The following is a 17471-nucleotide window of genomic DNA, read 5'->3' as shown; positions in this document are numbered from 1 at the left end:
CAAGATAGTGGGAAAGAAAAAAAAAATAAATAAAAAATGGCTTGGAGGGCTAGCGCATCTCTTTCTTTTTTTTTGGTGGTGGTGGTGGTGGTGCCACAGTGTGTGTGGTCACAGACTAGAGCTGGACTGGAGCAGCTGGAGGCAAAGCAGGTTTCTGATGGATCTGGAGTGACTGCTAAAGGCTCGATCTCACAGCTGGACCCGGGGACTCCCCACAGCACCGCCTTCACCAGGGCAGGGCAGCAGGAAGCCTCGATCAGTGCTAAGAACCACAGCTGTGAGGAACGACATTTTGTCTTTTAGCATTTCTTTTCCCACTCCAATACCAGTCTTTTCACTTCCAAATACCTCGGCATCCATTTTTTTCATTTGCAACCTGTTTTGCAAAATAATCTGCCCTTGCACGTGAAGGGTTATTGGCATCACTGCTTGTGGTCACCCAAGTGGCCCCAGCCCAAAAGTGAGCGCAGGTGGAGGGTGGCTCCTCACCTGGGTGCCCAGGTGTGATTTCACCAGGGTACAGAAACCAGCCAGCACGGAGCGATGCTCAGAGATCAGTGAAATCCTGGATTTCATTTTTTTTCCTGCTTTCCAGCCCATAAATCTTAAAGCTGCTCCAGAGCCAGTGCAGTGGTCCACCGAAGCACCAGCACTTCTCAGGATGCTTGGGACTCATCCAGCTCTTAGGCGCTCCCCAGCACTCCTTCTTTCCCCTTCACACTCCTTCCTTGGACGGTTTATTTATGGGGAAGAAACCAGCATTACTGATCAAATATTTCCCTGTTCACAGAGAAAGGGGGAAAGGCTCGAGGCAAGAAGAGGCTTGAGGAGATGTTTAAAGACAAAGGATTTCTCCATCTTCCAGTCAGACTATTTTTGCCCACTTTTTCAAGGCACAAATCAGACAGCAATCTTCATTTGGAAGGTTAAAGCAGAAGGGGAGGAATCTTGCTGTTTTCATTTCCTGCACGCTACCTGTTTGATTTGTCTTGGGTTTTTAGGGAAGACCTTTCCAGACCGATCCAGGAAGTTTAGTAGGCAGCACTTTAACGAAGTGTGAGTCCATCTGCGCCTGAGCAGGCCAGTCCGTGCTGAGGGGCAGTGTCACCAGCACTGGCTGCAGGCTGTCCCGTCAGGCCCAAGCCTGCCACCTGCCCTTGCTGCCTGCCTGCCCTGGTGCCCAGCAGGCATGAGGTGGGAACGGGATGTGACTTAGGGGCACCGCCAGAGGCTGGGGCACAGGTGGCCAGGGCTGAAGGGAGGGGATGCATGGGAGCAGCTCCACCCGATGGAGTCCTTTGTCACGAAGCCATTGTAACACCAGCGTTTCACTCCCCCAGCTGCTCCCCAAACTTAAACAAGTTCGCTCTCCCTCCCCGGTCCGCCAGCTTTCCTCCCTTGCCACCACGCTGACCTCAAGCCATTGTCGGAGCAAGCTCCTTTTCAAGACGTGACAGGTAATTCATTCTCCATCATGACTCATTCCCAGGCTTTCTGGAGAATGGAGAAAAATCACCCCCGTCTTCCTGACGTGACAGCGGGTGGCTCGCAGGCGGCAAAGTAATGCAAACGGGTGTCCCTGCAGCGCGGTGTGCTGGGCAGATCTTCTCCGCCAGTTTTGTCCTTGAGTGGCTCTAAAGCATCTCCGTGATCTCCTCTGACAGCTGCCTCAAACTCTGCCTCAAGTTCTTGCCTCCTGCCCCTTACACAGGTGGGAGCTGTGATCTCTCTCTATTTTCACCCAGCATACTAATTGCCCTCCACACCCCTGTTTTTTTCTGGCATCTGTGTTGGCCCATAACTTTTCTCACTCTGGGGCTGTAAGCCAGCGCAAGATCTCCTTGTCTCTTGCTAGCTCCTTGCTGCTCAGCGCGCTTGGTCTTTCCTAGCAGTTGATACATCGTACTGAAATGAAAAGAATGAGTATTTTTTTCTTTCCCACACTTAAGGGAAAAACATGGCCTAAAATTGTGAGGTACCAGCAGAAAATGACATTTTTTGGGGGTGGATTTGCTGCCAGATGCTGCCGGCAGGTCTGGGTGGCTCTGCAGGGAGCAGCCGGGCTCTGGCACCCAGCTTTTGGGGACACAGGCAGCGTGGTGGCGGGGTCCCCTGGGGCATGAGCATGGAGTGATGGGCAGGGACTGCCCCAGGGGATTCAGCAGCAGCTTAGGGATGCAGTTCTGCTCCTCTTCGGTTGCTCGGCGTCGTGTCATTCACATACAAATAGCCTGGCCCCGCTGCTACTCAGAGAGCTTAGTGTCGTACAGGGAGGGTGGAAGTGGAGGGGATCACCCAGCCCAATTCCTGCCGTTCTGGGCAGCCACACCATGTAACCCCCTTCCCAAATTTCCCAGGCTCCCAATGGTCACAACCAGCCGATACCCGGTTGTTCCTGTGCCAGCGCTCCTGCAGTTTAAACTCCTTTCTTCCTCTCCGGTATTTCCCTGCTGCTTGCCCTTCTCCTTCCTCTTCCCACCTTCCGTACCAGAGGACGGGCACCGCACCTTCCTCATGGCTAAACATTGCGCCCACACTGTGGAAGTGAAAAATGGCTTGTTGCAAAGAAAAAAAACAACAGTGAGACTGATTTATTAAAACCTTAACCCTTTTCGCATCCTCTCCACGCTCTCCTGGGCAGGCGGGCACGGCCGAGCCTGGGGCCAAGGCTGGCGTGGAAAGGTTCCTATTTTGCCCGTGTTTCCCAGCTGCCATGCAGATTACAGCTGTTTCTCCCCGGTCACGTTGGCTGCAATACTCGTTTGGTTGGTATTTAATTGCCTCTCCCTAACGACACACTGCACAGGGTGTAATTTGCCACTGCTGGTCAAACAATACAGATAAACGCAGCTTGCACGAAAAGGCAGCGGAGCAGGGAAACTTTGCTATCTGGTTCTGGTCTCCTTTACAGCCGGTGGCTCCAGACATGGGCGGGACGTGAAGAGATGTCTCGGCCTTTGGGACGCAGAAGGAAAATACCAAATAAAAGGCGATGCCCACATACACGACCAGCTTCCCTGCCGGGGTGAACCCAGAAATGCCCCCAAAGACACCTGGGCTGTGCTGGTGTGTGCCAGCTCAGGGCCATGGTTTTTTATAGTTCAGCTATTCCCTTCTCTTGGGCTCAAGAGATGTCTATTTTAACTTTTGTTTCCCTGATTTTGAGGTGTAAAGAACTGAAAGATATTTTAAGATTTTTTTTTTCTTTCCTATTTTTTAACCTTAGGGGTGTGGGTACACGTACAGGAAATGGTAACTTGGTTTCTGCTTGGGAACCACCCCACAGGAGACAAAAAGCCCAGAGGGTCTTTGACGCAGGAGCCAGGAGGGCTGCCCCAACGCCCACGTGAAGTCGCAGTGGCTCAGAACCTGGGCTTTGGCAGAAACAGACAAAAAAGGAACAAAAATGGGAAAGTTTCAACCCCCAGCCTCAACTTCTGGTCTCGGTTCCATTGTACCGTGATGCTCTGAGGCCTCTAGCATGGTCGTGGGGCATTCCTGTGCCAGGAGCTGGACCTGCCCTTCCTCTTGCAGCTGTGCTGAGGCCAGGCAGAGATCTGCCCAGCTGCTGTGAGGCCAGGGGGCCAGAGGGGTAGCAATTAGCCTGCCCTTGCAATGCCAGCGCTGAAGAAGCAAACCGTGAACTTCCTTGCCCTGGCTCAGGGCAAGGCCGTGCATAATGCAGCTGTGTATTGTAAAAAAATACAGAAATGGGCGATACCTAGTATCAATACAAAGACAGTTACACAGACAGTAGGGTGGATTTTAATGCTCCTTAAATATTTATACAAATGAAGCTATCAGTCGGCATCACTTCTAAAGGACTGCAAACACCCAGAACGTAGTGAACTTTAAAACTCTCGGAGAAGCAGTATCACCGCTAAAATTATTGGGGAATCAATAGTCTCCCACCCCTGGACCACTCAGCATCCTCATCTCATTGCTACAAGGCCACACGAGATGAAATCGTCTGCTTCATTGCCACATCGCACACCACCGTATGCACGTACAGCACAGCAAACCACACGATAATAAGGTCCTGCCCTGGCAGTGGCTTGCTGGCAGGGCTTGGGCACACACAGAACAGCGCTGGCTTGGCTTTGGGCGCACGATCAGCACAACGGGGGTACCCAGCAGAGCTGCTGCCTCGGCTGGTCTGTGCCTCGTGCAGCGTGCACAGAGCGAGCCCCGAGCACAGAGCCTACGTGAGCAGCAGCTCCCAGGACAATGTTATATACATGTGTAAAAATTAAATGCATGTAGCCAGGGAAATCATCTACTTGCTTTATTTTTTTTTATTTTTTTTTACACACAACACACGCACAAACATTATTTTCCTCAGGAGAGATGGCTGAGGGAGATAGCAATCCTGGAAAATTGAAATGGAAATGCAAAGTTGTTTTTGCTGAGAACTGTAGGAGCTTCCACGCACGCGTAGATATATTTGCATGCATGTGTATCCACCCCCACCCTCACAAACACACCCTCCCGTTTTTACTCCCCACACTAGGTGTTCCCTGTGACAACCGCAGCTGCATGAATTTGGGCAGTACTCGGGGTTAACGCGACTGGCAGGGCAGCTCATACAGACTGAAAACACAGCAAGAGAGCAACAGGGAGGAAGGAGGTGTCAGGAGCCTGAAGGTTCCTGAAGTTCCCCTTACTGTTGGGAACGAGCCCCATTTAAGTTAAGTTTTCCAGACGTTACGCCATTTGAGTGCCTTGGTCACTGGGGAGCTGCGGCAGGCAGGGCAGCTGCTGTGGCCCGTAGCGGCATTGGGAATGAGACGCAGGGCATTAAAGGTGCTCAACATCACAGGTTTGTATTAACACAGTGTCATGTTGTGGTCTTAACGCTGCACACAGCCACCTCGCTTATCTACTACTGTGTGAGGCTCTGTCCCCACTGCTGCCTCCTCACCGCCCGCCCAGCCCTGGGCCCAGGCCGCTGGGGAGGCCACCGTCAGTTCAGGGCAGCTTCAGCACCGTCCATCCAGACGGCAAGGCAGCACAGTGCCCCGGTCACCTTCAGAGATTCCAGTTCAATTATATTGTGCAATACAGATTTCTCCAGTTAACGTTTTTTCCTCCACGTTCAGTAAAACAGCAATAGCGAAGGCCTCAGTTAGGGGCGGGGTTTAGGGGGCTGCTCTGCTCCCCGGCCTATGCACCCAGAACCATGCAAGGCAAATAATGTAATACCTCTGCATATATTAATTATATGCAGGTATAATTAGCATGTATATACACACACAAACACATACAACATATGTAATTACAGGCATTGGTGTTAGAGGTGTCTGGCCTGACAGGAACAGTCAGTGCTGAACTCCAAAACACCCCGGTGCTGCCTGCTAGAGAGGCGAGCGTGTTCGAAGGCGCTGGAACAAGCTGGTGGCTGGTATTTGGGGAGGGGGTTACTCCCCCAAACAGCCAACTTCTCCCTCTTGTCCATCCACCTGAAGAGGAATTGGTGCTGGGGCGGCCGAGATGAAAGGGCGAAGCACACAGGCTGCTAACTTCAGGTGCTGCGGTACGTTCACCCCATCCTCTGGAGATTACTTTTGGCATCCAGAGAAGATGCAATTTGGGAAACTTCTACTCAGGCCTCGGTCCTTGGAGCCTCTCTGAGGTATGAGGGAGGGATGCAGGGGCTGTCCTGGGGCCCCTCGGCAGGGAGCCTGGTCCTGCAGAGCCCTGAGGTGCCCTGGAAAGCCCTCATGACGGTAACAGCCCCCCTGGCAGCCGACTGCACAGCAGAGCTACGGCCTGGTTTCTGCAGATTCATGTCTTTGGATAAGATTTCAGTAAGTTTACATGAGTTCAGTGAAGCTTTGAAGCTTGCAGAGCCTCTGTTGCTCAGCTGTAACGAAGACAGAGGGAAAGAGGTGAGTCCCCACCAGCCGCCCTGTCACACACCACACGGCCGCTGGCAGGGGGCTGGGAGCGTCCCCAGGCGCCACAGGCTGCTCCTTCCCCTTGCAGCCCAGTAGTGGGGGCTCAGCCCTACGCAAGGCAACCTCAAGAAAGGATTACATGGCTTCTGATGCCTCACACTGGGGGGCCGAACCGGCAGCTTGCTCTTCCACAGCTCTCCCTGGCATCTGCAAGCATGCCCAGCCTCTGGAGAAAAATCTGGGTGTTAAGCACCTAATTTTAGGCAATGTTTGGACCTCCGTGAGGAGATGGCTCAGCAGTGTGCCTGATGAGGAGGCTGGAGAGTGTCTCAGCGATTCAGGAATCCCATATATCTGCATGATACGGATGCACTAATATCACACCTAAGCATAAGAGCCTAGAGGGAAAAGAGTCTGCATCGGTCACATATGGGCTTGAGACTTTGGTTTTCTCTCCCTGAGTTTGATCCAGTGCAAACGTGGACAGGGGACAGGAAGGAGAAACTGGAGAAGTCAGGCAAGACAGTCTGGAAAGGAAGTTCTGCTGAACACATGTGGAAAACACTTGTAGCCACTATTTCTGCTTTGTGTGACTTCTTTCACAAGCAGATCCCAAGTATGAAACATCTGACAACACCTTAGACGTTTTTTTTTTAAGCCAAACCTGCTTTTCTTCTCTCACTGAGACAACTCCAGGTGTCTGTCTCTTTGACCACTGTCTGTTATCTACTCATACCCTGTCTGTTTTTCCCTGCACAACAGTTAACATCAGCATTAACAGCTAAGTCATTCCCTTCTCAAGTTTGGCTAACATGGAAGCACAACTGTAACAAATCAGCAAAAAAGTCCAACTTACCCGGTATCCTGCTTCTCACAAAGATGCAAGGGAGACGCTTAGAGAATAGCCTAAAAACAGGGCAAGCACAGTGATGCTTCCCGACACCTTGCCATCAGCCTCTGAAGATTTACAGCTCAGAGACTAAGATGCACAGAAAGTACAAAAACCTAAGCTGTGACTTTGGCAGGTTTTATTTGCCAAAGAGCAAGGAGACACAAATGGGTTAAGTCAGTGGCAAAGCATGCCTTTCTGTTTTGAAGAGCCATGACAATTCAGTGCAACCCTCAGAACTGTTGCAGCTGAACTTCAAAAGCAGCACATTTTTCTAATACTTTAAAATATCTTCCTTCACCGTAGCCCTTCCTAGATACACAGCTGCCATGATGCAATTTGCCTTACAAATCCCCTGACATCTGGTTCTGCATTTGTCCGTCCATGGCTAAACCCACAGCTGAGCAGGAGGTCAGCAAAGCTCTGCCTCGGCTCCAAGGCACCCAGAACCCTGCAGGCTCCCAGCCACGTCCCGCCGCACGCTTTCCACGGAGCTCTTCTACCCCAGCCATCCAGAAACGCTGAGAGCCCCTGGCCTGTGGGTGAGGTTGCAAGAGAGAAGACATTCGATGTCAGGATATTCTTTAGAACAGTGCAGTAAGCTTCCAAGTGCAAAAATGTATTACATTCTTTGTTGGTCGCTGAAGCACTGAGCTAAGTGGATGTCTTGCTTCCCAGATAAACCCCCTTCCATTTCTGGATTTTGAAATGAATCAATAAAGAAAATGAGTCCAGCATCCAGATGTCTGCTTTCATCTCGCTGCGCTGGAACTGGAATAATGCCCACCAAATCTCCAACAAAATACTTTCTTTGAAAGCTCTTTTGTTAACGGCTTTCCAACTGGAGGGAATGAAATGTAGCAAACGTGAAAATCTGATGCCACCTAACGGCCACTTGAACGTTCAGCTTTCGGAGGTTGTGTTTGACTTTGGGACTCGACCGAAATTTCAGAGTGCGATCCCTTGAATACACATTGCTCCTGCAGACGCAGAAAGACAAAAGGAGTGATTAATTGCAAAGGGACTTTGAGAACTCACTCAAGGAAATGTTTTCTCAGCATAATGGCCCTGTAGAGCCCCCATCACTGTAGCGTGTTTAGAGGATGAAATATCTACACGTGTAGTCCTACCAGGGCTAGGCTGCACGGAGGGGAAACACAAGCTGTGGCCACATTTGCCCTCCACTTCTCACCCCTGACTGAAGCTTTCCATGCTGAGCACTGGTCCAAGTGAAAACTGCCTGGCTGTGTTTGCAGGCACTGTCTGCACACAAAATTTAAAGCTAATGTAATCAAACACTTCCACAGAACAAACCTGTAGAAAAATACAAGTTGCCAGAACGTCAGGTGGAGAAATCTTTCCTTTTAGAAACTTCCACTGCTGCTGGCTTTGCAACAGAGAGTGGAAATCCTGGCAAAGGACTGAGCAACCTTTACATTAGCGATGTGCTTTTTACTATTCCCTTAAAAGCCTGTGCAAAATTTGGCTGATCTGCAGAAGCAGGAGCTTACACAGGCTCTGCGAGAGCCCCGCCAGGAGCGTGCATCCAGCCTTCCAGCGCCGTGCACACGCAACGCCTCCGGCCCGGCTGTCAGCTCTCTGAATGCCCTCATGTGATTGCCACATGGCTTTTAATTACTGCTTTCCAATGAGTAATGTCCAATTTATGCTATGTGCTCAACACTGCACGATCACTCAACTAGAAAGGCAGGAGAATACTGGTCAAAATGGGCTGGTAGCAGCCTTAGCCGTGACTTACCCTGTCTTCTTGCAGCATATAAAGCCTGATCTAAAGTAAATAACATCTTACAACTTTTGCAGCAAATCAGACAAAATCTGTTTTGCCATGTATCACAGCTCCAGAACAGGTGAGTCTGTAAAAAGTCTGCAAGCAATCGCCTGACAACAATACAGGTCATCTTATCAAAAAAAGAAGGGTACAAAGATGTACAACTTACAATTCCTTTGTTTTCCTTCACAAGGTTCTTAGATGGTGGCTTGCATGGAATTCCTCACGGCATACGTTTCTTCTCCACAGTGCTCTGACTTCCTTGGGTGAAGCATCCTAAGAGCAATTATTATTTCCTATTATTTTCCAATTATTCTATAAGCAGGCTGCAGGCACTCCTAGAGACAAACAATAGTAAGAAATCCCTCGAATCTTGGATGAGATTTATTTAAAATGCTGAACCAAAATTATCCTCCCACACAGGAAGACCGGGTTCATGAAACTGTCACCGGACTCGGAGGACTAGATTTTGACTTTCTTGTAAGCAAACAAAAGGTTGATTTGCGGAAGGACAACGGAAACTAACATTTCTCAAAAAGTCCTTAAAGACATATCACAAAGTTGATAGAGAGATAAAAACGTAACGCTTCAACTTCTGCTGCCTCGAGCACTGAAGTACGTATACCATATGCTGGCAGGGCAAGATACAGATGTCTTCAAACAGCTTTGAATGAAAACATTTCCCACAAAATACTTTGTTTTCATCAAGAAAATGAAAGAAGCGGTAATTTCCAGAAGCTATTTCCCTGCTCTGTACTTCCATAGCACTTACACCAGCCGAGCTCCACGTAGAGGCTGTCATGCTTAACCCCATAATGCAGAGCAAAGAGAGACAGATGAAGCAGAAGCCGGCAGCACCAGCACGACCAGGGTTCAAAATCCCTGCTTGATGATGCTGTAGCTTTTTTTATTTTTATTTTTTATGATGGGCCCGTCCTTTTTCATCTCCAGGATCTCAGACAAGGAAAACAACTGTTCTCCAGTAAGATCAGACTACTTTCTTGCATACCTTTCAGAATAAGCCCAGGAAAACCCATCTTCGGAATAAATTCTGCAGAAGTAATGCGCATAATCAAGTCAGCTTTTTACAAGCAAGAGATGCAAAAGCCCTGTATAAATAAAAGGCTGCCATACAAAATGCATCTATTTAAAATACTGTTTATTTGTGATTTAACATTAATTAGCATTACATCTATGAGCAATTTCAGATAACATTTATATATTTTCCACAGGACACAAGAGTTGGCTGGCTCATTCTTTATGCCAAAGCAAGTAAATAGAGGCATTAGCAAAAGGTGCAAATAGTTCACGGTTGCATTTTAAAAAATATTTATGCACATTGCATTCATTTAGATATATTTTTAAAAAAGTTATGAAAAGCGTAGTTCACAGGTTACTGTTTCTACATATGTTGTAATACAACACAAATAATGTAGAACATAAAAAAAAAAACACCAAAGTAAGCAACTGAAAGTTTCCACTATGATTAAAAACACGGATTCCAGTATTTAGTGATAGCTAGAAAATTGTTTCCAGGATCCATTCCAACATTGCATTATCACACTTACACGGTCAAAGCTAACCAGCCCCCGAACATGCTATAATCAACATTTTTGCATGCCAAACCACTCTCCAGCCATATTTAACAATTATATACTGTATAGTATTTCAACTGGCAATTTGGGAATCACATGGATCTTTCAAATGTATGTCCTACTGCAATGACTGATTTACAGACAGTTTGACACAGTGAAGAAAACCCTATGTTAATTTCTATGCTTAGTTTGTATTTACAATACAGTAAAAGTAATAAAATGACAATATCAGTAAAAATGAGTAAGTGGCAGTACCACCCTTACCCATGGCACTAGGCTCTGATTTGCTCTGGGTTCATCCAAAGGACAACACAGACTCACGAGACCCTTTTACAATTCAAATGAAAGTAAGGAACAACAACAACAAAAAAGCGTTACACTCCACATGGATCCATACAAATTATTTAAAACTTCTAATATGGAAATGTCACTTTGCTGATTTAATAAAAATATCCCACAATCCATATCATATATTTAAAAAAAATAATCACCAAACTTTTACTTTCTTTGTCTCCTCCTATTTTCTTACTATTTCACTTTCCCTTTTAACAGTTTTGTTTCCTTCATTTGGTTATGTTAAGAGATTATTTTTCTTCATTCATTAGCAATACCATGAGGAAAAAAACCCAACACTAAGTTTTAAACGTGAATCCAGTTCGATAATTTTGTATGTTTTTCTTTCTGATTTCTAACTCCCTGGATTCCTGAATTATACTTAAGTATACTCTAAACCAAGCATTCTTAAATACACTCTACTATTAAATGCTTGGTTCACATGCCTATAATACTTTTATACTGAATGGTATAGAAACATTTGAACATATAAAATCTTTTTTGTTTTGCCACTTAAACTAAATTATCAATGTTAAGTGTATAAAACCCCCCCTCCTTGAAAAATAAGGGTTCCCCCCCAACTGATAGAATAAAAAAGAAGTCTTCAAAAATTATAATTCACTAAAATGAAGTATTTGGCAAAGAAGTTATTGATGAATGGAATTCTTAGACATTTTTTATAATTCCAAATAAACTTTCTCTTACACAGTTCTTCCCCTAATATTATGTGCCAGTGTATAATATTTCTACATGTTCTAATCTTAAAAAAAGATTTAAAGGTGTGCTGTTAATATGCACCCACTCAAACAGGGGTACAGAAAAATAAAATATATGGTCATAAAATCACAATACAAAAATGCATGACCTGGTTACCAATTGAGACAGCAGGTGTTTTTTTCTTTAAAAAAAAACTCACGTGATCACTCTAAGTAACTTTATTAAAGACTTTACTGTACTGAAAATTTTAAGGTCTGCAAAATACTCCAAGCAGAATTTGCTGCTGCATACTGCGATGGTATTTGATCTTGCTATGATGGTATTTGAGCACCTGACAGTGTAGTTCTACACAAAACTAATGAATGTTTCAAACCCTCGTAGCAATTTTGGACTCAGTTATGCGAGAGATGAATTAATTTTAATTAACATGAAAGTCTTTTTTTTTGGTGGTGGTGTTTTTTTGTTTTGTTTAAAGCAAAACCTCTTCCAGTTCCTTTTTGTTTAGGTTAAAAAGTCCAGTTACTGCACACCCCTAACACTACTCTGTTAATGGTCAACTTAAACGTTTAAAATGTGCAACATCTCCTCACAACAGAACTGCATTTATGCTTCTACTTTCTCCTTCTTTTTATTCTTTTTCAGGAAAGACGGGGTCCGGAATTTCTTCTTCTTCTTTGACGGGGATTTGGAAGGTGACCCTTCAGGGGACAGGGCCTCTTCTATCTTTTCAGAGCTTTTAATGGTAATCTCTACGCTCTCCACAGTACTACTAGTGGTTAACTGACTGACCCTCTTGGTGAGGTCTTCTTCCACATCATGTGCATCTTCCTTGCCGTTCACCACCACAACGGGTAGCTCCACAGATATTAGGTTGGCATTTTGGGTATAGAAATCTTCATGATTTTCTAAGAGAATGGAAAAATTTGCAATTATTTAGGTGCATTATCATGAAAACAAAAAAACAAACAAAAAACCACAACCCCAAAGCTGAAACAAAGATGTGAGTCTGGATTGTGATCCAAAGAACGAAACCTAAAGTGCTTAGATGGGGACTTTTCTCCTTTATCCACATGCCTACTTGTTGTAAACAGACAAATACTTTGAAAACATAATTAAAGGCTATTGGGCTGAAAATGCTAACCTCATCTCTGCCAGGTACATATACATCTCAAGCTGCCTACATTATATTACACATACAGTATACACATATGTACTCTAGCACACTCAGAATTGCACTTTACTCCAGAGACTGCTTTACAAAACTTCAGCAGTTCCATACGGAAATCTTTGGAGCACTACTGTTCTCAAGTTCTTTCTTAGAGCTTTCCGCAAAACCCTTAGGCCAAAAATCTAATCTTAACACTTTTAGTAAAACCAAAATATGCCATCTATTTCCTCCACCTTGTTAATATCTAAAGTTCAATATTCCCCATGTTATTTTCTATTTGTGAGAATTATGTATTTGAAAAAATTGGAAAAGCAGTTTACTGGATAGAGTTCCACCCAGACTTTGGTAAAAAGAGGGCTCTTGTTTTTCCCCCCTCATTTGACCTCATGCAAGTGTGAAGAACCCAGCAAAAGAGCAGATGACTCAGGTTATCAGAGCCATTGATATTTCAGAGAAACTACATGGAATACCTTCTAATTTTTCTGGGATATTTTGCGGGGACTGAGTTTGTGACTGAATTTGTGACACAGATGAACCGTCATCTGAGAATAATTCCTGTTCAGCATCTGCAGGACAAGATTTTAATTAGTAGCCATGCAAAAGTAAAAATAAAGAATGTCAGTACTAGTGTTACAAGATTTACAGCTCTGCTAGCATTGTGCTGTTCATGCTGACAACCTCAAGAAGTTGCAGTACACAGTTTAAACTCTGTAGAATTATGGATTTACACATTTCATCTGCTAACAATCATTATATATTAGTTCTTTAATAGAAAGCATAAAAAGGGGGGAGGGTTGCATTCCAGAAGCATGCCCATGGTTTTATCTAGCTGTAACGGCAGAGTGTGTGACTTACAATAAGCTATATATCCTAATATATCCTAAACACGGTATATAGCAAAGTTGTTTTATTACACAATATTAGTGAACAAATGTGCATAGTAAGTGCTATTGTTAAAAAAAAAAAGAATTAGTAATTCCCTACAGAATAGTAGTACTGGTGAAAAGATGTAAAAAGTGAAAGCAGATGAGTCTTGTACATTGGGAGAATAAAGGAAAAATTAAAGAAGCCAAGATCAAACATCTCAGTAAACTTCTGGAGATAATAAATTACAAATGTGAACTCAAAACCACTGGAATTCGAGGGTCAGAAAATGCAGAACCTATCGACAGGGCTGCACCAAATGTGAAGCATCACAGCGTATTTCATGTTCTCAGTTAGAGCCCAGCAGCTTTTTTTCTGTGAACTCTGATATCTGAACGGGTAAAAAAGACCCTGGAGATCACAAAGATTTTTTCTACCTTACCATATATTTCATAATTAAGTGGCAAAAAATCACTTTTCAGAGAGTCAACTATTCCCATATCATTTAGATATCTTAACCTTCTGCCCTTTGTCAAAGTTTTGTTACAGACTAGCTGCACAATCGTTCTCCTTCCAGGTATTCAAAGCTCTGCTGGACATGGCCCTAAGCAATGCGACCCAAATTGAAATTCACTTGGAGAAGGAGAGTGGACTAGGTGACCTTCACGGGCTTGTGTAAGCTAACTTCTATTATTCTAAGAACCCAATGATTTCTAAGAAAAAGGTCACTATGTAAAAGCATGTTTTTTTTTTCCCCTCAACCCCACTGCTGTGCAAATCCTCCATTGCTTTAATTTCAGCATTTACCAAATTAAAAATGAAAAATTAAGAAATAATTCCATTGCCTCAAGGAACAATTAAGCAAGTAGTTACATTTTTACAGTTGAATTTCAAACTAAGAATGAACTGATGATTGAAATATAAACCTCAACATAAAAACCAAACCAAACCAAACCATGCACCACTGACCTTCCAACCCTTGCTGCTTGCGCTCAATTGTTTTCTTGTACTCTTCCAGTTCTTTTTCTGTGAGATGGCTGAATGGGTTGGGTGGTGCTGGTGGTGCGTGCTCATCATCTTCAAATTGCATTGGCTGGAAGAGAGAAAACCACAAAAATGGACGCTTGAGAGGCAAGCAACATGCATGTGGCTAATAGTTTGGTGACACCAGACCTGCAGAGAGACAGACAGACACATCCATACTAAAATTACCCCATTGGATAGACATTTATGTAGAAATCAGCACCAACTACAGAGCTGTAACTCACCATTCTCTTACAGTGTCACAATCATATTATTTGAGGTGGGGTGTTATTTTTGTGTGTGGTTTTTCATTTGGTCATTTTTTTTTGTACCAAGTATGATAGTTTCAAAGGAGAGACCTCTCTCAAAAGCTTATAGCTCAGGGACCAAGATATTCTTCTGATAAGTTTCTTCAGAGAAGTGAAAATAATTTAACAACAGAGATTCAAGCATAATGCATGATGTTCCCCCTCCCTTTTTTTAAAAAATAATGGCATTAAAACATTTAGTTCTAACAAAGTATTTAGAAAGAAAATGATCCAAAGTGAAGTTTGAAAGAAAGTAAAGTGAAAAAAATATATATTTAAATCAGTGAATTAGTCCTACTCACTGGACTTGGCTTTTTATCCACAACAATCCCAGCGAGCAGCTGAGACTGCGGTCCTGCTGTCTTTAGGTCGTATCGGTTTTGTTCCCGAATCTATATATAGAGAAAATAAACTAGGTTAGAAGCAGTTATTTATGTGTTAATTTTAAACAAATCCTATGTCCATCAACTTTGTAAAGCCAGTAATACAGGTAGTAGCATGTGGCCAGAGGAACAAATTGTATGTTGGTGCACCTAAGATACAAGACGTCTTTCCTCTGCTGAAGGCACTGTGTATGTTATTTAGCCCTTCAAGTACTGCCGAATAGCCACGCTACCCCCAGCTTCTGTGCTTCATGTGAGCTAGTATTTAGAAATAAACTCCAAAGAATAGTACGTCTCTGAATCTCTCCTCTCCATCGCCAAAACGCATGACACACGCTAAGCTATGAGAGAGTTCTCTGTGGTCATAAAGGAAGGCAAGGTTTTTCTTTCTGAGCAAAATTCACTGTTTTCCCCAAAACAACAATCCTAGCACATGGTCAGTGCTTAAGAGATTGATAGATCAGATCTAAACAAAAAAAATAGATCAGATAAAAACACTGTACAGCAGAAAAAATAGGGGCCAGCTAACTAAGGAGACAGTGATTTGCACAAATCTAAAAATCATTGTCTGGGACTTGCAGTATAAATCTCTAGATGATTAGAGGGAGCCTCGCCCGCTCTAAGGAAGGGAGTTGCTCCTTCTGACTCCAGTTCAATCCCCACGGACACTGATATGGTGCTTTCCAAGAAATAAAAGATTCTGTAATCAAATGGAAAGTGTCCCAAATATCTGTTCGTACAGTAATGTCCAGGGTGGAGTGTTTGGTCAGTCTGACAGTCAGCGCCTTATGTGCTGGAAGGGAAAAGCAGTGAGACATTTGTGTTTACAGAGAGGTTTTTTTCCATTGCCATTACAGAGTGGACTAGGACAGAGAGACTCCAGCTTAATAAACAGTAGGAGAATTAGCACAGAGCAGAGCCCATCTGAATTGACTGATTTATGGTTCACCTGATGCACAACTATTTGGTTCATGCTGACACCTAATTATCTACCAAATATAATGCTAAATAGCAGGGCACTACCATTTCTAGAGTTAATGCTCATCATTCACCAAAGTATTGCATTCAAAATGTGCATATATTGCATGTATCTCTCTACAGAATTCATGTATATCACGTTTAAATACACGTTTTTATAATGCTTTTTGGTGCCACAATCACACAAACTTCCTAGTAAAGTCAGAACACTTAAAAATGTTATGTTACTTAACATATAATTATACTTGGAAACGTTACAATTTTACTCATTTCACATCTTTTACCTTATTTCTCTTTTCCAGCACTTCACTGGGGTTTGTGTTTAAAGGAACAAATTGGTTTGGATCTTCAATTTTGATTGGCGTTCCTCCGCTAATTTTCGAAGAGTCATCAGCTTTCATCCACTTAAAGGAAAAAAATAATGCTAAAAACCAGCGTGATGGAGAGGGACAATTCTCAGTTCTGTCTTATGGCTAAAGAACGGAGATAAAGAAAAGCCTTCCTGACTCTATTCTCTATTCCACACGACATCCACAAAATAATCCCAATTCCTTGCAAGTTTGTGTGCTTCCCCAAAGGGATTTAAGTTGACTCGAATATGTACCATCAAGATGACTTTCAGCAAACACCAAAATTTACTCTTGCAAAATACACTGCTGTGTACTAATGAAGTCACGTTTTGGAAGTGTCACGCTTCCTAGCGACTGGCACACAGATCTGTAAACTCCAGAGCCTGTCCTCTCTCAGTCGTACAGTCAACTTCCACCTCTGCTAACTGCACATTTTGTCTGGAGCTTTCTTACTTTGTAGTAAGGTTTTGCATCTGTTGCTGTGGATATTTCTTCCAAACTTAAGTGCAGAAGCTTGCTGGCCTGCCAGCAGGAGGAGCTGATGCTTCTACGGTTGCATTGTGCATCTGGGAGTAGCCCAACAGCAAATAACGTGTTCCACACACACACAACAGCCACCACTCTCCAGGCTGGAAACACAGCGGAAGCAGGAAAAGTCTTGCTCATGTCTTGTTCATCTTTAGAAGTAGTAACATTAGCAGACTCTTCAGTTCCCCCATTTTTATTTTTTTTCAATTCACAGAGGTGAATTAGAATCACAGAACGGTTTGGGTTGGAAGGCACCTTAAAGATTACCTAATACCAATCCCCTGCCATGGGCAGGGACATCTCCCACTAAATCAGGTTGCCCAATAAGAATTAGCACTTGTAGATATGAGAGCAGCCCACATGTGATTTAAAACCTTACTATATTGGGTGGATAATTAATAGCACAAAAAGGAATCAGAGGAACGGGTTATAAAGGGAAAATAATTGTTATATTTTAACAAACCGTTGCTCTTCCAAACAATGGCAAGGCCCAAAACATTGGGAGCCCTTAATACTGGTGTCATTAAATCTCTCACAAATCTATTTCTGCCAGCTTGATTAACTGATTTGCTAGTCCTGTTAAAGATGTCTTAAAAAAATCTGCTTGTAGTTTGCTTTCTCTCAAGTAGCATAAAAACAAAGCAACTAC

At 43.9% G+C, this 17471-nt stretch overlaps 1 protein-coding gene across 7 annotated transcripts in view; it reads right to left on the bottom strand.

Annotated features, from left to right (window-relative positions):
• Positions 1-9717: 9717 nt before the first annotated feature.
• Positions 9718-17471, bottom strand: part of ADD3 (adducin 3) — a 99655-nt gene continuing 91901 nt past the window's right edge. For 5 of the 7 annotated variants that reach the window (XM_080597292.1, XM_080597291.1, XM_080597290.1 and 2 more), the window contains 5 exons: positions 16229-16348; positions 14886-14975; positions 14222-14345; positions 12859-12954; positions 9718-12125 (listed from right to left, as the gene is read on the bottom strand). In XM_080597292.1, coding sequence (XP_080453418.1) covers positions 11824-12125; positions 12859-12954; positions 14222-14345; positions 14886-14975; positions 16229-16348 — 732 coding nt within the window. In that variant the 3' untranslated portion in view covers positions 9718-11823. The remainder of the gene's footprint in view (positions 12126-12858; positions 12955-14221; positions 14346-14885; positions 14976-16228; positions 16349-17471) is intronic. The other 2 variants (XM_080597295.1, XM_080597294.1) reach the window with 1 other exon arrangement.

The sequence above is a fragment of the Anser brachyrhynchus genome (assembly GCF_964034855.1).
Source record: "Anser brachyrhynchus genome assembly, chromosome: 6".
Lineage (NCBI taxonomy): Eukaryota > Metazoa > Chordata > Aves > Anseriformes > Anatidae > Anser > Anser brachyrhynchus.
This window is presented reverse-complemented; position numbering and strand designations above follow the sequence as displayed.